The 22,587-nt window shown below is 39.2% G+C and overlaps 2 protein-coding genes and 1 long non-coding RNA gene across 4 annotated transcripts in view; 1 reads left to right on the plus strand and 2 right to left on the minus strand.

Moving 5' to 3' along the window:
- The window catches only part of si:dkey-8e10.3 (serine/threonine-protein kinase SBK1), a 426,835-nt gene that overhangs the window by 249,212 nt on the left and 155,036 nt on the right, over nt 1-22,587 (plus strand). The window lies entirely within an intron of this gene.
- Nucleotides 1-22,587, minus strand: part of LOC125806217 (uncharacterized) — a 185,599-nt gene that overhangs the window by 35,994 nt on the left and 127,018 nt on the right. The window lies entirely within an intron of this gene.
- The window catches only part of gripap1 (GRIP1 associated protein 1), a 79,406-nt gene that overhangs the window by 33,539 nt on the left and 23,280 nt on the right, over nt 1-22,587 (minus strand). For both annotated transcript variants that reach the window (XM_022670615.2, XM_022670614.2), the window contains 7 exons: nt 20,551-20,763; nt 19,494-19,607; nt 19,114-19,191; nt 12,968-13,063; nt 11,861-11,917; nt 10,302-10,401; nt 2,226-2,359 (listed from right to left, as the gene is read on the minus strand). In XM_022670615.2, coding sequence (XP_022526336.1) covers nt 2,226-2,359; nt 10,302-10,401; nt 11,861-11,917; nt 12,968-13,063; nt 19,114-19,191; nt 19,494-19,607; nt 20,551-20,763 — 792 coding nt within the window. The remainder of the gene's footprint in view (nt 1-2,225; nt 2,360-10,301; nt 10,402-11,860; nt 11,918-12,967; nt 13,064-19,113; nt 19,192-19,493; nt 19,608-20,550; nt 20,764-22,587) is intronic.

Raw genomic sequence — 22,587 nt, forward strand, 5'->3', positions numbered from 1 at the left:
ACTGAAGCGCAGAGTTATAAGGGTGAGTTCTCAGTGAAGTTTCTCCAGCACCAAGGCTGGAGCAGTGCTAGCTCTTTCGCAGTACAGAGGTGAGTATATTGAACTGTACTCTGCATGTTTACTAGTGCTGGGCGATATAGGAAAAAAACATATATCACGATATTGATTTTTTTTTTTATATCAAGATAACGATATTTTTCATGATATACCGCATTTGAGTATTTGTTTTCGGTTATTCTTCGAAAAATATGACAAAATAATATCATTGCTTACTTTTTTCCAAGTTTATTGCAAAATGATATCAAACCCAACTTTCACAAATGAGAATTACTACCTTTTAGTGCAGCTATATATATATATATATATATATGTATCAAATGAAAACAAATGAGGTAGATGCAGTAGCTAATTTTTTCAAGTTTATACAGGTATTTAAATTGAGTTATCAAAATAAACTCAATTAACATTTTTTAACGTGAAGCAGCGCCATGTCGCAAGACCACATTATGAAGCTTTTTTTTGCGAATATTACTTTATTATCACTTATATAAACCGAGTTTATGCAAAGTGACCACACCAATATATATTTGCATGAATAATTGATGAAATTACTGTAGAAACAATAGGGAACAATTTGTATAATATGTATGTAGTTTCACCTACAATCTCCTTAGATGTGTTCTCTGCATTATTGATGCATGCTTATAATTTGAAGCTTCTGAAACAGATTAACTGATGCAGGGAGTAGCTTCTCATTTGTTAAACAAGATGTTACAAGTTACGAGTTAAAAAAAAAACTTGTTTCCAGCTGAAACGTAATCACCCATTCAGTAATCATGCGATGGGAGGCTCTTAGCTATAGATTTGCTAAGTTAAATCCAAGTGGTGACCCTTTTGTGGCCATGCAGTGTATATATATATTTGTACTTTATGAATTATGAATTAAGGCAAGTGACCATAATAAGCAAGAAAGCTACACGCTCTGCAGCTATAAGCAATCAGCATTACTTCACAGCAAAGACGCGTCCCTAATCTCCGAGGCTAACCTGTTTGTACAGTTTATTGCTGCTCGTTTCGGCATGCATGCAGAAGTTTGTTCATTTCGGAGGAACTGGAGTGTATCCAATCAAAACAAGGTCAGCTCGTCCCCGAGACTGGAAGCAGTCCCCTGCGATTGCTTCCTTCCCCTCGGAGTCTTATCTTCCCCTCAGGCTTATTAAATGAGCTTCTTTTACTGAAGGACAAAGACGATTCCGCTTAAATACACCATTCCTAGACTTTCTGCTTTATTTCAGATCTAGTAGGTTCTTATTAAAAGTGGTCCGGTGGAGAAACCTAGGGCACGAAAACTGCTTACAACATCAGAGCTGTTCTGCGTGAAGTTAACGACAAAAAAAAAAAAGTTCTATAATAATAATAATAATAATAATAATAATAATAATAAATGGTGTCCATTACTGTACTAGCCTGACTACTCAGAAGTCCTTGCACTCCTCCGCTGCCTGTAAAGGCAAACACAATCTGTTGCAGTGTTTATTTAAAGCCGCTGTATTTATAGTTTCCACACTATACAGGAGTCTATTAATAACTACCGGGGACATAGAAGAGCATATGAGCTCAGGGAGCTGCAGAGACAAGTAGTTGTCCATGGCAACAGAGAGAAAAGAAGCTGATGCGTGTGTGCTTGCATGTGTGTGTGCACAAATGTGTGTGTATATGTGTGTGTGCATGCATGTGTGTGTGTGTGTGTGTGTGTGTGTCTCAGGCTATGCCCGGCCTCTTTATAAGCCCTCTACGCATAACGCAAGAGTTTGGAGAAGTTAGGAACAGGTGTGAGCCAGATTCAAATTATATGTGAAAAGGTGAAATACAGCAGAAATAAAGTAGCAAACTTTTATAAGTATGCACATATTTCATCGCTGTGTTCACACAAACCTTGTATCTCCATTTTTCTCATGAAAAGACCAATAGAAATGCTTCCAAATTAATTTTACCCAAATAAAATCATTTTAACACTGGACAAAAAAAATGATTTTTTTGAAGTTGATATTTCAGGGATGTTACTTTTATATTTCATTTATAATTTTTAGCTGATGCTCTTATCCTGTGCTTTTAGCAGTGTGGGCAGTGTGCCAAGTCCTGCTGGAAAATGAAATCTCCATAAAAGAGACTGGATAACTTATGTGTACTTATAGTATATTTGAGACTGTGTGCTGTGTGCCCACCTTATTGGTGGTCTGCGCTGAAGCCCCTTCCTTCATAATCTCTCGGTAGCTGAAGGAAGAGACACTGCTGCTGTCTCCAGTCTGCTGCGTCCGACTCGGAGAACTGATCTCTGATAACACCAGCTCCTCCAGACCTGCACACACACAAAAAACACACTTATTTAAAAAACTAAATTCACATACATTAATAAACATACACTGTAATACACATGTTAAACAAGCCTTTCTGATCAACTTCGTGTGTCATCAAACCATGCCGTGTACTTCTACACCTAGCTTATTTGATAAGAAGCAAAAGAGCACCTTGGACCAACCAAAAGATCCAGTGTTGCGCCAAAGTCTGAATGCAATGGTGGTGCCAAGACCGGGTGTATATCTGCCATGCTACAGCGATCCAAAAACATATGCCAGCAGAGTCACTGTACGTACTTCCTCCTTCACTTATTGACTTCAAATACCTCCACAACCATTTTTACCTTGGACTGGAATCTATCTCTTCCTTGAAACACTTGCACTACCAGGCCTCAGTGGGGAAGGGGAATCAAGTGGGGGAGGACGGGGCAATTGGGGCGACCAAATGAAGGTACCAAGTGGAGGGACTGGAATCTATCTCTTCCTTGTAGAGTGGACCAGGTAAAAGGGACCAAGTGGAGGGACCGAGTGGAGGCACCAAGTTGGGGCACCATGTTGGGGCATCAAGTGGAGGGACCAAGTGGAGGGACCAAGTGGAGGGACCAAGTGGAGGGACCAAGTGGAGGGACCAAGTTGGGGCATCAAACGGAGGGACCGAGTGGAGGGACCAAGTGGGGGACCAAGTGGAGGGACCAAGTGGAGGTACCAAGTGAAGGGACCGAGTGGAGGGACCAAGTGGAGGGACCAAGTGGAGGGACCAAGTGGAGGCACCAAGTGGAGGCACCAAGTGGAGGCACCAAATGGAGGCACCAAGTGGAGGCACCAAGTGGAGCATTGGGCATTGGGTAATCAGCAGGTACCAAACAGAGCAGACGTTTTTTGGATGCTTCAGTCCAGTCGCCAAAACAAGTCTGTTCTTGACAAAGTATCTTCATGTGTGGTCCTAAAGGTTTGGCACATCTGAGTGTATATTACATATTTTAATATCATACTCTTTTATCACAAATCTGACACAACAAATGTTTCAGCTTCAATATGTCGCATCGCTTGCTTTGGTGGCAGTCTCTACACTAAGCCCCACACTGCAGTTCCAGTCACTTTATTTATTTGGAAATCTATAAGGCCCGACTCAATAAGACTAATGTTAATGACTCCACTGGACTACCACAAGAAGGACACCTTTGCTTTAAGTGACTGATGAACTTGTGCAGTAATGCTGTAACTCGCATCAACATATACTGACTTTTTTTCTCTTTAGCTTCAGTTACAAGATGTAACGGCATCATTAGTTTGGCTTAGATTGTGTTGTTTTATGTGTGTTTATATATATTTGCTTTACATATAAAGCTACATACAATAAAGATAAGTAACATGAGTATTAATGCTGTGTTTGTCAACTTACTACAAAAACGTAGAGACTAAGACTTGCAACTGGAATTAAGCTGTTCCACCTTAAATGGACCTGCAGTTACTCTAGCTTGCTCCACTGTATATAGTAAGTAAAGTAAGTAAAGTTCATTATTTAATTCCCTGCTGATTGTCTAAGTCTAACATTTTACAAACACACAAACAGACTATTTTTATGGTATATTTCTATTTTAGGCCCCTTCAGGATCTTTAATATGCTCCTTCTTAAGCCACTCCACTGCTTTGCGGTCTTGGCTGTATGTTTTGGGTCATTGTCATGCTGGAAGGCCCATCCACAACCCATCTTCATCTTCTGAGAGCAAGGGTTGAGGTTTTTTTGTTTGTTTGTTTGTTTAATTTTTTTTATCAGGGTCACACAAATGATCCATGAAATATAACAGGTTTTCAAAACTCTGCATACAAATCCATAATTTGCACAATAATATCGGCAACATTTTTCAATATTTTGAACGATATTATAATCGGAAATATTGTGCCATATCACCCACCCCTAATTATCACATCAGGGTACTATTTTTTTGCTGTTTTCAGCAAAAGAAAAAAAAATCCTATTATACTGTATATCTACTAACTACAGATTATATCTGTCCAGTATCATTTATTTCACTTCAATCCTGGATATATGTATCATTATTAGTATCATAAGTATTATTTGGGATCATTGATTTCTCTTACAAACCTGATAAAATTCTTGTATTTTTTTATTATCTCAGGTAGGGATGTTCTATATCGAATCCAATACTGTATACAATAATAAAACATTTTTTTTATTTTGTTTAAGTAGTGTATTCTTGAAATATATATATATATTTTTAAATCAGTGTTTGGTCATATCGCCAAGAGTATCGCTATCACAAAACATACCATGAAATATCGTGATATTATTTTAGGGCCGATCGCTCATCCCTATTTTGCAGATTTTGAACACATCCAGAAGCTCTGTAGACATGTGCCACAAAACGTCTACACAACAACAGAGATTAAATAAATGATCTACAACATTACATAAGAACGTTTCTTCACCACAGCCCAGAATGACGACATAGAGATAAAAACACAAAAAACGGCACGGTCATCCTCAACAAGCACCTGACGCTGCTCTTTCTGAGATGTGTGCAGCCGAGAGAAAGAGAAAGGGAAAGAAAAAAGAAAGTGTGTGTGTGTGTGTGTGTGTGTGTCAGAGCCTTCTGGACAGTGGATGAAGATAAAGCTCCCTACTTTAAAATGTCTGATTCTAAACTTTCTGTAGAGCAACCATTAAACATTTACAGCCATTTAAATAATGAATGACCCAAAAGAGGAGTGCCCTGGCATCACCAACAATCTACAGAGAGCAAATGTGCGTAAGTGTGGCGCTGTGGCACATTTTTAGAGGGGGGCACCATCAAATATTTACACCCCTGCGTCTCCTTGATAGTTGTGTGCTGGCGAGGGGTGGGGGTCCCCACAGGAGTTCATGTTTTTAAGACTCTGCGCTGCTGAACACACCGCAAGTTTCTCCAGAAGAGTGTGGAAACTTCAGGTAATGCTGCTGACCACTCTGATACCGGGTTAAAGTTCAGACTCACTAAGACTAAAGTCTAGTGGATGCAGTAGATGCTTTGCCAGAAAAATAATAAGATAAAAGCTAATAATACTGCTGATACTTGTTGTTTTTTCACAGTGCATTATCTTGCAGTGTTAAAAACAGGCTTGACAATCTACAACGAGTGACTTTTTTTAGTTTTAAATATTAAGTAAAATTTCCCCATCAAACAAAAACGCACCTATGGAAACTTTACAGCAAGTTATGCAATGTATATAACCAGTCATAAGTTTTAAAATACCAATATTTTTTCCAGGTTGTATTGTCAATTATCGAAAATATCAATATATTCTAAACTTGTATTTTAAACAACGTTGTTTCGAATCCTGGTCATGCAGCTTGCCTTGCCTTTAGATCCGGAGCCCTGAGAGAGCACAATTGCTCCTTGCTCTCTTTCAGGATGGGTACAGTAGATGGCGCTCTTTTTACCCCTCATCACTCCAAAAGAGTGATGTGGATCAGCACAAGGCTGCGTCTGTGAGCTGATGTATCAGAACCGAGTCGCTGCTCCACTTTCCTCAGAGTGTTAGCTCTGTGATGCTACTCGGTAATGTTGCATCAGCAGTAGTTTAAAAAAGAGGGGGAGTCTGACTTCACATGTGTTGGAGGAGGCGTGTGCTAGTCTCCACCCTCATGGTGTTGGGGCATCACTAGTGATAGGGGATATACAGCTGAGCAGCAGCTGAATGAACTACTAAAAAAAATTGAGGGTGTTCAAAACCTTTGACTACAGTAGTGTGTTAAATGAAAACGCCTCCACAGTCCATACGCTGGCCTTCAGCAGATCACTTTAGTTTGATCTTCGGCGAGTCCCAGAGAGCGTAATTGGCCTCAGACTCTCTGGGTAGCCCTCGATCTCCCACGGTCACTCAGTGTGATGCTAACCAGCATGGGCATCTGTTAGCTAATGCATCAGAACTGGCAGTTACTGCTCGCTCTCAAGCACATTCACTGTTCAATAACATGACTCAGAGGAAGCTTATTAGCACAGTGTGATGGGAGAGGGGAGTCCTAGCTAGAGTGTGGGAACAAGAAACGATTTTAGTGCCCAATACTGCCCAAAACAAAACGATACATCATTAAAACAAGCAAACAATCAGACACAGATCACCTCTTACTGAATTTTTCGCACTATAAATCACACGTAAAATCCTTTAATTTACCTAAAAATCTTCAGTGTACCTTATAATCCGGTGCTTCTAATGTATGAATTCTACCAGCCAGGTATTAAGGAGCAGTAAAGCCACTCCACTGAAGCACAGTTTAGTTTTACTCCAGCAGTATTAGCATTAGCCGCTAACCACGCTAAGTTCGTTCGTTTCATAGTTCAGAGGTGAGTATAGAGGTCACTGTAGTCTGCTCGTTTACTGTGTTAAAACAAGCTACGTGGGATGAACCGCTAACTAACAATGAGCGGAATTAGCTGCTAATCACTAGTGGTAAGCCGCTAAAGCTAATGCTAATGCTCCAGCCTTAGGGGAAATCTGGACATCTAAGCTCACTGTAAATAAACAGAAGCACTTTACTAACGCAAATAAACAGTTTTCAAAAGAGAAATCTGTGTAGATTAACATCCAGCGCTTGTTTAACTTGTCTAACTTGTCTAAAATATTTTTTCCGTTTTTTTAAGTATTATAGTTTTGTTTACTTAGCTTAGCTTTACCGGTCTCACCACTCAGCAGCGAGACCTGCTGAATTAGAAGGAAAACATGGTGACACCCCTGTTCCTTACTAGTGTTTTAATCCGTATTATAGCCTTATAATCTGGTGCGCCTTGTGTATAAAAAAAAAATATACACCAGAAAATAGAAGTATATTGATCCAGTGCACCTTATAGTCCATAAAATACGGTCCCCTCAGATCTCACTGTTTTTGTTCAACAGCTTAAAACTCTTTAAGTGTAAATGTTAATGCTGTGATATTTATAGTTCAAACAAACTTCCACCTTAAACTATAGAAATTGAACTGTCTAACAGTATATGATATGACATACTGCGTGCCCTTTTTCTCTCTGAAATCCAAAGCCTGATCTCACGCTCCATCTGCAGAGTCATCTCTACTGCCCGGCAATTAGATCACAGCGCACACAGATCGAAGTTCAGTGGCCATCCAATCACAGAGAGGATCTAACTCTAGTGACCCTCCCACCTTGACATGATTATGTTTTAAAAATGTGACTTTCACCCTCTGGTCCTACCACTTACCCCTGCCCTTTTTTTTTTAGTGTAACCCTTCCCTTTGGAACAGAGTTATCCCTTTAAGCAACTGATACTACATCAGCTGCTGATTAACTAGTTAATTTTAGGACATCGTATGTCTTCAGAAGAGTATATAAAGTGTATTACAAATGTTTTGTGTCAGAGAGTGGTTCTGTACACAAAGTCGATTTCAACAGCATGGTTTGCTAGCTCTGCTTCAATCAGATACTCACTTTTCTGGACTGAGGGGTGTACTTTTAAGAGGGGTACCCAGTTACTGGTGTTGAAAGTATTCACTCTGCTTTCCTCCATGAGGCATATAAATCAAATCAAATCAATTTTTATATGTATAGCGCTTTTAACAACTGATGTTGTCTCAAAGCAGCTTTACAGAAACATGATCACAGGACAAAGAATCAGGCAAAACATTAGGCATAGGAAATACAGAATACAGAACCCCCAGTTAATGTTGAGGCAAGGAAAAACTCCCTCAGAGCTGCAGGAGGAGGAAGAAACCTTGGGAGGACCAAGACCCACATATAAGGGGGGGACCATCCTACCACTGGTCAAACGGCTTTTAAATTAAGTTTAAACAAAGTCTTCATACATCCACATAGGTCTTAAAAGTTTAAAGTATATTACAAATGTTTTTAGTCAGAAAGTGGTTCTGTACATAAGGTCGATTTCAACAGCATGGTTTTCTAGATCTGCTTTGTTCAGATTCTTACTTTTCTGGGTTGAGGGATGTACTTTTAAGAGGGGTACCCAGTTACTGGTGTATCTTACTGTTAATGTTTTGTGTCAGAGAGTGGTTCTGTACACAAGGTTGATTTAAACAGCATGGTTTTCTAGCTCTGCTTGTACAGATACTCACTATTCTGGGCTGAGGGATGTCCTTTTAAGAGGGGTACCCTGTTACTGGTGTTAAAAGGATTTACTCTGCTTTTACCATAAGACGTACAGAGGTTTTTCAAGGGAGGACAACCAATGAACCAGTGTGTGACAGGGTTATGTGATCCATGAAGATCACCTCTCACAATCTACCTTGGTGTTAGATACCACAGTACTACTTTAGAGGTCTTGTGGAATTTATGTATCATGTGATTGGGGCTGTTTTGCCTGTTTTACCTACACTTTATATAGTTAATGTTATGTCCATACACCAAGCCTCCACCCCTTTTGTCCCAGGCATTAAAGCCTTCGCTCAGCCGAGACTGCAGAGTCATTGAACTGGTGATCGTCCCTCTGGAACCCAATGCAAAGACATGGTAGAGGCATGCATGTTCTTAAAGCGGCAGTACACGAGCAATAAACAATTTGTGAGTCCCCACAGCAGTCCAAACCAAGATCTCGTCCCATTTATACAGCAGTCGTCTGCAGAGAGCACGAGGCAGTTTTCATCTTCTGTCTTATTTATGTGCAGCGTTGCGTCTTCACTTACCTGCTGTAAATCTTTCATGCTGCATGAACGGGACGTAACAGCGATTGCTCTTCCTAAATTCAGTCCAGATCAGCTGAGAGGGACAGTGGACGTGAGACCAGGCTGACCCCGCCTATTCACACTCCTTTAACCCCACCCCACACTGACCCTGGGACTTCACTGCCCACAGAGGGAAATGTGTGCATGCAATATTCATGTAATAATGTACAGAGGAAAGAGCAGGACGGCATGGAGTTCATCTGTCCTGAATGTATGTATATATATATATCACTGCTTTACCTATAGACTTTTCTATTGGTTTATAATTCCCAACCATAGCAATGCAAATACTAGGGGATCACTTAAAAATGATGAGTTTCTTTGATTTTACCAAATTGAAAACCTCTGGAATTTAATCAAGAGGAAGATGGATGATCACAAGCCGTCAAACCACCAAACTGAACTGCTTGAATTTTTTGCACCAGGAGTAAAGCAGCATAAAGTTATCCAAAAGCAGTGTGTAAGACTGGTGGAGGAGAACATGATGCCAAGATGCATGAAAAAAAACTGTGATTAAAAACCACCAGGATTATTTTACCAGATATTGATTCTTAAAACTTATTACTGAATATGAACTTGTTTCCTTTGCATAATTTGAGGTCTGAAAGCTCTGCATCTTTTTTTGTTATTTCAGCCATTTCTCAATTTGGCAAATAAATGCTCTAAATGACGATATTTTTATTTGGGATTTGAGAGAAATGTTGTAGGAATTTAATCAAGAGGAAGATGGATGATCACAAGCCATCAAACCAACAAACTGAACTACTTGAATTTTTGCACCAGGAGTAAAGCAGCATAAAGTAATCCAAAAGCAGTGTGTAAGACTGGTGGAGGAGAAAACATGATGCCAAGATGCATAGCCATTTCTCATTTTTTGCAAATAAATGCTATAAATGACAATATTTTTATTTGGAATTTGGGAGAAATGTTGTCTGTAGTTTATAGAATAAAACAACAATGTTCATTTTACTCAAACATAAACCTATACATAGCAAAATTAGAGAAACTGATTCAGAAACTGAAGTGGTGTCTTAATGTTTTTTTTTTTCAGAGCTGTATGTGACCTTTTAATCCTAGAACGACTAAAGAAGAACTATATTAATGGTCATTAATATATATATATATATATATATATATATATATATATAGAGAGAGAGAGAGAGAGAGAGAGAGAGAGAGAAATGTGAGAATGGTAATCGTAAGCCTAGCAATGCATTGTTGAGCAGGTCTTACAGAAGGATAGCAGAGCTTACCTGTCCTGGTCTTGGTGTTGGTCAGGATCTCCTGCAGTCTCTCCTGCAGTTTGTCTGCTCTCTTTCGCTCCAGATGGAGCTGACGCTTCAAGTCTTTCAGCTGTGGAGGGAGAGAAGTTCTAGTCAGGGAGTCAGCACTTAAACAAATGCTCATTATTTAAACTAACACTGGATTTGCATCTACCCGTTTAGAAGACACTCTCAGGAACAGCGGCTTACAAAAAAAAAAAAAAAAAAAACACATACACTAACAGCTGAAGGCACAGAGCTAGAGGGACACAAAGCCCTACAGTGATTCCAGATTTAACCAATGGGCAAAAGCAAGAACCCAAGAATCTCTCTCAATCATAGGCCGTAAATTACTGCATAAAAACTAGGGCTGTCAACGTTAAAGCATTAACGCATGCTGTTAATTTGGAATCAGTAACGCATTACTATTTTTTTAACGCAAGTTAAAGGCACCAAGTTTGACTCCTACTTCCGCCGTAATTAGCCCCGCCCCCGCCCAACGCACTGATCTATTTTTTTGGCTACAATAATCCACTACAATTATTTACGTCTGAAGAAAAACAATTGCGATTAATCGCATTTAATCACAGAATTTTGTTGTGATTAATGAGATTAAATTTTTTTATCGATTGACACCACTAAAAAAACACATCAGATTAAATTCAACCTAAAAATATTTTCATTATATTTCTGCAATAAAGCAAAATTGGGTGTTTCTATGTCAGGATTTAAGTTTTTATGTCATGTTTTTATGGATCGGGTATCTACAATTTCAATTCCAATCCATTTCAAATCAATTTTAACCACCAATATTATATTTACTCATATAAATCAGCCGTTTTTAAACAATGTCAACATATCAGCTGATTTATGTTAACGTGACAGTCCATTAGGGGTGGGCGATATAGCTCTAAAATAATATCACGATATTTCAGGGTATTTTTGCGATAACGATATACTTATCAATATAGAAAAACGAAAAAATAATTAATTAATTTCTGGAATATAGTATAAGAGTATAACAGCATAATCATAATGTGGCAAAATAAATAATATAGCATAAAATAATATCATGCAGCAAATAATATAGCAGAATATTTAGTGCATGCATATAAACTGCAAACTAAAACAATTATACAGTAAATACACTTAAAGCTTCACAGTAAATAATAGACTACTTTTAAGACAGAACAGCCCTATTATCACGATATGGCTTATTAAAATCATGATATATTGTATATGATATAATTTTGTCCATACTAAAAATACATGGCAATAAAAGATGTCAGGATTGTGTCTCTCATGCTAAAGCTGTGAACAGTGTACTGAGAGACCATTCAGCCCCATCAGTGCAAGACCCCGCCTCGTGTTCAGCGCAGAGAAGTGAACTGGTGTGTTTAATTCACTTTCTGAGACCCGGAAAGATGGAAAGACCTGACTCATTGCTTTCTCTCTGCCAGATTGTGAGCATTTGAGTGTACGTGCATTAGTGTTTTTCTGTGTGTGTGTGTGTGTGAGAGAGAGAGAGAGAGAGAGAGAGGACCACTTACTGCTGAGCTGCCTTTCTTCTCCAGAATTCTCTGTTCGTCTACTGTGTCTCTAATTTCCTACAACACACACACACACACGAGAGAGAAAGGTCAGTCTTAATAAACCATCTAATGGCTGAACGAGTCCATGAAATGCCAATTTTTTGCTGCCCTGAAAATGTTACACCCCCGAGGAGTCTCCGTTCTTCTGGCAACAGATGTAAGTGATGCAAACTGGTCGACACACACACAGACACATACACACACATACAAACACACAAACATATGTATATATATATTTATTTTATTGTTGATGATTATGGCTTACAGCTAATGAAAACCTAAAAATCAGTGTCTCAGAAAATTAGAATATTATATAAGACCAATTGGAACTTTTGGCAGTGTGGGCAGTGTGCCAAGTCCTGCTGGAAAATGAAATCCGCATCTCTATAAACGTTGAGGGAAGCATGAAGTGCAAAACTGCGGGAAAACAAAAACTGCACTGACTTTAGACTTAATAGAACACAGTGGATCAACACCAACAGATCACATGTCTCTCCAAAACATCACTGATTGGTGGAAACTTCACACTAGACCTCGAGCAGCTTGGGCTGTGTGTGTCTCCACTCTTTTTTTTAATAGATGCACTAGTATATTAGGGCTGCCACAAACGATTATTTTTATAGTCGACTAATCACCGATTATTTTTTATGATTAGTCGACTAATCGGATCATACGTTAATTGAATATAAAACACAGTTTATCACAATAGAATGCAGCTGCTATTATACAACCAACATTAGATTTCAGCTATATGCTAACTAAAAATAAAAACAATTAAAATCATAGTTCATTAAACCATTAATGAAAGATGCAGCTTGTTGTAACAGACAATTATTTTACTGTTTAGCATAAAGTGTAAACAACTGTGTAAAATAAGGATAAGGCACTGGCATTTATGAAACATCTCAACCGTGAGGTTGTTTGAACTATTATGAAAAAAAAGTATATTAATAAAAAATGCCTCTCTGTCCAGATATTGTGTACATTACCGTACACAGGGCAGCGGTCTGCACAGATCTGATTGGCAGAGGAGAGCGTTTGTTTCAGTTAGAGTTTGGGAAATACCTGCTTGAGTTTGGTGATTGTGTTGTTAAGCTCCTCCTTCTCTTTTTCCAGGGTGACAATTTGTTGCTTTACAGCCTCGATTTCTCCAGCTTTCATCTAATAATAACACAGACACACACAAACACACAAATAAACACAATTTAGTACTGAACAGATGTTTCGGGCTCTTAATCACTTGATTTGAAAAGCACTTATTTCAGTAATTAGAGAGAATATACTGTATACTGTAAACCCTCCAGATCCAATCTCGATAAGGGTAAAAATAAATACAGTAAAATATAAATAAATATATTTCTCAATCTGAATAAAGCAACAGAGATCTTGTGAGCTAGTCTAAAGAACAAAGCTTTGTTTTCCTCCTGTGTTCAATTCCATCAGCAGCTCACCTGTTTAATGTCAATAAGCTCTGGGTTACCAAACCATGTTTTGGATCTAGGCCTAAGTTCACAATTACTGTATTTTTGACCTATTGTACAATATATATTTAGAAATAGACAACCTGAATAATTTTTAATGATCTTAATATTGTCCATTGTGTGTATGAAGCAGCAAGAGCCCAAAAATTTACATGTTTATTCATTTTTATTCATTTAGGAAAAATATATATTTTTTAAATTCCAATTTCAACGTCATTAGGAATATAATCTGAATTGAAAGTTCATTGCTCTTTGAAAATGGTGTAATAGTGTAACTGCATTACTATGCAGTTATCAGTTTTATAAAATAGTCTTACAATAATAATAATAATAACAGAATAATACAAAATGATTCAATATATTGTAAAAGAAAAGAAAAAAAGCCTAGTTGGATGATTAACAGCTGTAAGGAATGCTCGACTCTCACACTGATGTACAATCACTACTTTTCATATGAATGTTATCTGTATTTATTATAATAGTCATATTCATATATTAGAGTAAAATAAACTGTAATAAAAAATATGCTTTTATTCTAATATTCATCATAGGTGCCTAAAGATGTTGCACAGAACTGTATATACACATATAATCACTTCTGCAAATTCTCCTGAGTGTAAATAAACTCTTACAGAATATTAAATTAAATTTCTACTGATGTGTGTAATTTAATTATAGTATTCTGCAGAGATGAAGTAAACATTAGCTCTGTTAAAAGACTCCATTAGCTTCATTTAATGCATTCGGTCATTAAACAACTGCAGATATTACATGAAACATGTTGTCGCTGTCCAATGAAAAACACTTATCTCCAAAACAGCAACTTTACAGGAGAGAGAAAAAAACCTTGTAAACTCTCAATGGAAGGCAATGTAAAAAGAGTTTATTTAAGGTCATTTTGAAGTTGAATTTCTATTGGTTCGTTCATAAAAACATTTTGGCACAGTGTAAGGGACAGTTTTTCTGTTCAAATGAAAAATCGACAAAAATGGAGATAAGTGTTTTTCATTGGACAGTAGGGGTGTGCCATATCGTATCGTGCGCGATAATATCGTCAACATTTTTGAATATCGTGAACGATATTATACCCTGAAATATCGTGCCATATCACTCACCCCTAATTATCATGTCAGGGTTCTACTTTTTTACTGTTTTAAGCAAAAGAAAAATTCACACATTTCTCATTTCCTATTATATATCTAATAAAGACAGATTATATCTGTCCAGTATCATTTATTTTACTTTAATCCTGGATATATGGAGTTTTGTTACAAATCTGCTAAAATTCTTGTATTTTTTTAATATCTCAGTTAGTGCAATATCATATCTCAGGTGTGCAATATCACATCGTATACAATAATAAAATGTAAGTTTTGTTTTGTTGCAGTAGTGTATTTTTTGTCATATCGCCAAGAGTATCGTTATCGCGATAATTCCATGAAATATCGTGATATTATTTTAGGGCCATATCGCCCACCCCTATTGGACAGCGAAAGATCTCCTGCCTATAAAGACGGATTGAAAGTATAGATGTTCTGCGCAACGATGCCTGCGGGAATCTGTGGCTTTTCAGAACAACAGGCATGTTTACTGCTACTGCCCAACAACAACATGTGATAAATAAGTAAATAGTGAGGCATGTCATATATATATAGAACATAGAAGACAATGGACAGTCTAAAAATAATATAAAAACAAGCCTATGTATCTTTTTTAAGCTCCCATCTCGTTTCGTCTCCAGAATGAGAACAGATGGCTGGTAATGCCGCGCACTTTCAGAGATACTTGATGTTTATGAGAACCCATTCACGAATTTAAGACACATAAAACATCCAAGAACACCTTAAAAAATACTGCATGCTACCGTTATTTTATCTTGAAAACAATGCATTGAATTAATGAAATATGATTTATTGAATTATTTATTGATTTATATGATTTTTTAAAAATATAATTAAAAGCCAATAGGCAATTTTTGCAAACAATATTTTGTCCCAGAAATTATTGCAATAAACGATATCATTGTCATTTTAGACCACTAATTGCGCACTAATAAAATAATAACATAATATTGTAACAAATAAACTTTCCATTCCTGGTTACCCACCTAACTTTGGAACCTAAAAAAGTTCCAGCTTGAACCAAAGTAGGTTATAGTAGCTTCTTCAGTGTGTACTATATATATATATATACAGGGTTTCCGCCACGTTCATTTCAGTGCGGCGGTCCGCCACGCCTTCGTTCTTCCCCGCCACCCTTCGTGAAAATTCGGAGCCCGGCGTTTTTCCCGCGCTTGATCAGCGTTGCCCCTTCGGGGGTGGAAATCGGTAGTTAGTCATGCAGTGCCAACATAACGCGCGCGCGCGAGAGAGAGTGTGAGTATAGGACACAGCGAGAGAGAGAGACTGAAACATAACGCGAGAGAGAGAGAGAGAGAGCGAGAGCGCGCCTGTAAATAGCGAGAGAGAGAGACTGAAACATAATGCGAGAGAGAGAGAGAGCGAGAGCGCGCCTGTAAATAGCGAGAGAGAGAGACTGAAACATAATGCGAGAGAGAGAGAGAGAGAGAGAGAGAGAGAGAGAGAGCGAGAGCGCGCCTGTAAATAGCGAGAGAGAGAGACTGAAACATAATGCGAGAGAGAGAGAGAGAGAGAGAGAGAGAGAGAGAGAGCGAGAGCGCGCCTGTAAATAGCGAGAGAGAGAGACTGAAACATAATGCGAGAGAGAGAGAGAGAGAGAGAGAGAGCGAGAGCGCGCCTGTAAATAGCGAGAGAGAGAGACTGAAACATAATGCGAGAGAGAGAGAGAGAGAGAGAGAGAGAGAGAGAGAGCGAGAGCGCGCCTGTAAATAGCGAGAGAGAGAGACTGAAACATAATGCGAGAGAGAGAGAGAGAGAGAGAGAGAGAGAGAGAGAGAGAGAGAGAGAGAGAGACTGAAACATAATGCGCGCGCGCGAGAGAGAGATGAATTAAACAGTGATTAAACAGCTTCAACTTACGCAGGTGTCCACTCAGGCTCACTCACCTGGTGGAGTGAAAATCACGCTATGTTTCTGTTTCTGGAGCTGTCATAAAGCAAGGATGTAGGGCCCTAGAATAGAGGCACCCTAGAACAGCTCTGTGATGCATTTGTTTTTACGGTCCAGTAAACATTTTATTGTAATTAAATTAAAGATTAAAGATATTATTTGTCTGTTTTAATAAGCACAATTTTTAATTAAATTCAATAATATTTTTTATTTTATTTACTCATTCTCACATTTAAAATACCTAATACAGATAAGAGCGAATAAATAATACATATATATTCTGTTGTGCCCTTTCTCCTCTGTTATGTATAATTTAACATTTTGTGTTGCACACTTTTACGTTTACCGTATCTGAAAAAAGAACAATAAGGATTTATTTTAAAGAAACCTACTTTTTGCAACTTTTTGTTTTAAGTGGGCATTTTTCAGTGACAGTTGGAAATAAAGAAAATAACTGGAAACATGTGTAATTGTGTTATATCGTGATATCATTAACGTGATATAAATTATCGGTTCCCAACCGGGGGGTCCTGCCACCGCACCTTCAAGGAAATCCTGGGGGAAACCCTGATATATATATACAGGTGCTGGTCAACGAATTAGAATAATTTGAAATAGTACAATAATGAAATTCTTTGAATGCATTTTTTGTGCAGAAAGCAAATCAGGTGTTCACCGCACCTGTCCTACTCGTTAGACTAATCACAGAAATCGTTACCTGGAAAAAAAATTGCTCAGCTGAGCTTTCCAAAAGGCCCATTTAGGCCATTTAACTGTGACACTGTTGTTTTATTGAATTAGAATAATGGAGAAACCGTTTCATTGAATTAGAATAAATGCTCGAATTTTTGTTTTCTGTGAAGAGTGTTCACTGTGCAGTATAAAGTCAGGGTTGAGTAGAATTTCTAAGTTGTAAAATCAATCATGGGTAAGCAGCGCGACCTCTCAACCGGAATAGTGGCTCAAATTCAAGCCCTTCGCCAACAAGGCTTGACCCAAACTAAAATTGCTGAGCAGCTCGGCATCAGCCAGTCTTCCGTCTGCAAAGCTCTCAAGAAAAACTGCAGCAAGCGCACCAACTGTTCCGCCGTCCGAAAAACTTCTGCTCGCGACAACAAGCAGCTGAGAAAGATCGCAGTCAGCAACCGGTTCAAGTCCACTTCCGAGCTCACCGACTTGTGGAACAAGCAGACCGGCGCTGACGTCTCCAGATCAACCACTTACCGTCGTCTGCGCGAACTCGGCTTCAAATCTCGCGTTCCAGCAGTAAAACCGATGCTGAACAAGAAACAAATGGAGAAACGGCTGAAGTGGGCCAAAGAACACGGCGAGTGGACTGCTGAAGACTGGCAGAAAGTGGTCTTCAGTGACAAATCACGCTTCTGCATCTCCTTCGGTGACCAAGATCCTCGTGTCTGGCGTTGTGGTGGCGAAACCTACAACCACGAGTGCGTGAAAAGATCCGTCAAGTTTCCCCAGAGCGTTATGGTCTGGGGATGCATGTCCGCTCGAGGTGTAGGGAAACTCTGCTTCCTCAAGAAGACTGTCAATGCTGCCGTATATCAAGATGTTCTGGAAACGTTCCTGATTCCGACTGTTGAGGAACAGTTCGGTGAAGAAGACTTCATATTTCAACAGGATCTTGCACCGGCTCATGCGGCAAAGTCGACCAAAGATTGGTTCACTAAAAAACAGCTTGAAGTTTTGGCATGGCCGGCCAACTCGCCTGACCTCAATGTCATTGAAAACCTTTGGGCCATCGTCAAGCGGAAAATTCGCGACAGAAAGCCTACTACGCTGGACCAACTGAAGCAGAACATCGCCACTGCCTGGGAAGCTGTGAGTGCGGAAACTTGCAACAAGCTGGTCAAATCGATGCTGCGGAGACTTCAGGCAGTCATACAAGCCAAGGGGGCAGCCACAAAATACTGAGAAAGTGATGATTGTAATTATAATAAAAATTATTCTAATTCAATGAAACGGTTTCTCCATTATTCTAATTCAATAAAACAACAGTGTCACAGTTAAATGGCCTAAATGGGCCTTTTGGAAAGCTCAGCTGAGCAAATTTTTTTCCAGGTAACGAGTTCTGTGATTAGTCTAACGAGTAGGACAGGTGCGGTGAACAGCTGATTTGCTTTCTGCACAAAAAATGCATTCAAAGAATTTCATGATTGCACTATTTCAAATTATTCTAATTCGTTGACCAGCACCTGTATATATATATATATATACACACACTGCAAAGTGCGGAGGCAGGGGAACCGTACCGTCTGCCCCACACCATGACGTGCAGCCCCGGTCTGTCCCAGCTGGCACGCGTTGAACCGGCATAAAGACCCTGCCTCAGAACGAACACGAACCTAAGGCACTAAAGTTAAGCAACTAGAGCCGCACTGGGCCGTTCCTATGTTTCTTTAAGTTTGTTTTGGGTGTTGATAGAGCCACACCCACAGTCACAATTTATGTAAGTGCATTTTGTAAGTGCAAACACAAAGGACAATATCACGATTATTGTAATGAACCTAAAAGCTAAGCTTATATACCAAATAGAGTATAGAGTAAAGTATGTCTTATGTAATGTATTACTATCCTCCTTTCACCCTGATCTTCAAAAGGTCAGGTCAGTGACCCTGGCATTGTTTGTTAACAGTGGTCTTAATGTTATGGCTGATCGATGTGCACAATCACACACATTTACCTCCAGCTGTAGAGTGTGCTCTTTCTGCAGTCTCTGAATCTCCTCTTTGTGCTCCAGGCTGTTCTTTTCCATCGTCTCCTGTTCACATAAACACAAACACATGCATTATAAAACCTGATTCGTTTATTTATATTTACTATAAATGCTTATAAATGCAGACTGAATATATGAGTCACTTTAAATGTTCCTACATTTAACACTCAGGAATCAATAAAGAAACTTTTCAGTGTGGACTGAAGTCAAGAACTACGCAAAACAACACTGACATCAAGTGGCCGGAGTGATTATCATCATTACAGAGCACAGAAAACCAATGGCAGAGGTTTAAAAAATATATATATAATAAATAAAAAAACACACACAAATAAAGGCAACAGTACCTCAGCTTCTTTGAGTCTGCGCTCAAACCAGCCCTTGGTGCCCTCCATAGACTGCACTTGGGCCTGGAGCTCCTCCACACTCTGCTGCAGACCCTCCAGTTCTTTGGTACGTGCCTGAAAAATGCAAGAATGAGTTAAATACAAAAAACACACACACACACTTCAGTATAGTATCGATAATACAGAGGTGTTAGAATCATTAGAAATAAAGGGAAGAATTGAGGTGTTCTAAAACCTTTACTAAGAAACACCATTACTGAGGTAAAGTCCATCTCTATTTATCCCAATTTACCGTATTTTTCAGACTATAGGGTGCACTTAAAATCATTTAATTCTCAGTCAGGTATTAAAAAGCTGTAAAGCCGCTCCTCAGAAATACAGCGTTATACAGGCGTTTCAATCAAGTTTCTCCAGCAGCAAGGCTGCAGCAGTATTAACATAAGCTGCTAACCGCAGCGCTAGCTCTTTCACTGTTCAGAGGTGATTATATTGGACTTTAATCTGCATGCTTATCGTGTTCAAACAAGCAATGTGCGATTAACCACTAGTTGCTGGGTAGCATCACAGCGCTTACGCTCGGAGGAAAGCGCAGCGACTCGGTTCCGATACATCAGCTCACAGGCACAGCCTTGTGCTGATCCACATCACCCTAGGATAGTGAGGGGAAGGAGCGCCATCTACTCTACCCACCCAGAGAGAGAGAGCAAGGTCAATTGTGCTCTCTCAGGGCTCCGGCAGCTGATGACAAAATCCATCTTTGTAGACAGGAAGTTTTTCATATGTTTCATATGTATTATATCTGAATGACTGGGATTCGAACCAACGATCTCCCGAACATACTGGCAGCGCTTTAGACCACATATTTGACACGCACTTAATTTAATTTTCCTTACACTACATTGCATTTACTGCAATGTAACTACTGCCCATGTGCACACTGTGATGATAATGCTGAAATTATGAATTGTGAAGCCTTACTACCACTCAGTTAATGGCAAAATATATTTTAAGGAATACATTTCACTCAATTTCCCTTCTATGGGAACATATCTCTCACCTTCTCATCTCGTAGTTGGCTCCGGATCTCCTCCTCCGTACGATTTTTCTCCTCGTGGAGTCCGCGGAGCTCCTTCTCGTACCGCGCCCGGACACTCAGCACCTCCTTCTCGTGCTGGAGACGCACATCGCTGAGCTCCTCCTTGTGCCGGGACTTCTCCTGAGCCGTCTCGATGGCCAGCTCGTCCAGCATGGCCTTGCGCTTGTCCGCAGTCTGACAGAGGAAGAGCAATTAGAGCAAACATACTATAAAAACTGTTTAAATCTAATGTTTAAAAAGATGCATGCAATTTGCTTGCATGTAATTTTACATTTGCCTATTCGCTAACTATTACACGAATAAACACAGCATAGTTAAAACACATAGATTATTTGCATTCAATAGCTTCCTATTATTCCTAATGAACCCTGATTCTGCTTCTTAAGCTTTAACTGTAATATAAATACAGTTCCTGGATGGATGGATGGATGGATGGATGGATGGATGGATGCTTTATTTATCCCGAAGGAAATTTAGGAGCATAGGATGAACATACATATATTTATACAGTGAGTATTTGTACACCCTGCAATTTAGCATATTCTCCACTTAGAAATCATGGAGGGGTCTGAAATTTTCATTTCAGGTGCATGTCCACTGTAAGAGACATAATCTAAAAAAAAATCCTGAAATCCCAAAGTATGATTTTTTTAGTAATTTATTTGTGTGTGATGGTGCACGTCCACTAGGACTTTTCTTCAACGCATGTCGCCGTGCTGGATCTCTCGGCTCACAGCCTGTGGGCGTGTCCATGACGTTTTTGAATTCAAATGAAGCAACAGATGTAGCCAATCATAAGTTTAAGATTTAAAAAGTTGGGGCGCTGAGTGGTCCAGCGGTCTAAAGCGCTGCCACTATGAGCAGGAGGTCGCCGGTTCGAACCCCAGCTCATGCAGCTTTGCCATCAAGCTGCCGGCGCTCAGAGGGAGCAAAATTGGCCCTGCTCCCTCTGGGTGGGTAGATGGCGCTCTTTCCCCACATCACTCCTATGGTGATGTCTGCAGCACGGGGCGTCTGTGAGCTGATGTACCGGAGCCGAGCCGCTGTGCTTTCCTCCAAGTGCGCTGGCTGCTCGGCAATGCTGCATCAGCAGCAGCTCGAAAAGAAGCGGTGGCTGATTTCACATGTATCGGAGGAAACATGTGTTAGTCTTCACCCTCCTAGTGTGTTGAGGTATCACTAGTGATAGGGGGAGTCCTAATGAATGGGTTGGGTAATTGGCCGTGTAAATTGGGGAGAAAATGGGAAAAATTAGAAATAAAATTAAAAAAAAAAAAAAAGATTTAAAAAGTTTTAGTAAACCTCATTGTGATTTATAGTTGCATAAATCCATATTCCGACATTTTTAGCCTCTCTTCTGTGTGTGTGTGAGGCTCGTCTGTGTGTGGCGTGGCAGCCTGCTGTTCCCTGATTGGCTCCACTCCACTTATTTTTCTAAATTAGAAGCACCTGTTTGAGGTCGTTAGCTGCATAAAGACACCTGTCCACCCAATCACACAATCAATAAGACTTTCTCCCGACTACACTTATTAATCCAGATCAGTAACAGGAATTAACCCAAATCCTGCAGGTTTGAAAATAGATGTAAAAACCTAGACAACCTTAGCGAAACGAAAGGATTGGAGGACTGTTTGATTTGTATTCAGGAAAATACTGATTTTAAAATGAAATTTAGGAAAGTGATAATTTTATGATTGTTACTCATTTTATTTTTAAAGTTGCAGATTTACTTTAATTGATCTTTACGGAACTAAAACTTTAGAGTTTGACGTAATCTAGGAAGCACCATGCCATAAAACATCCATATACAAGTCTAATTCAGATCACTTCTGCTGGACTGAACAAAGAACTGTATAAAAGCGTGAGATCACCACTAAAAAAAAAAAAAAAAAGCCACTCGTGTCCCTCAGGATAAATTAATGGATCCAAGTATTTCTTGGCCAAGCGTTCATTCAGAAACACTTCCCTCTTTTTAAACCTCAATTTGGAACATTTTTA

Source organism: Astyanax mexicanus, chromosome 12 (genome assembly GCF_023375975.1).
Source record: "Astyanax mexicanus isolate ESR-SI-001 chromosome 12, AstMex3_surface, whole genome shotgun sequence".
NCBI lineage: Eukaryota > Metazoa > Chordata > Actinopteri > Characiformes > Acestrorhamphidae > Astyanax > Astyanax mexicanus.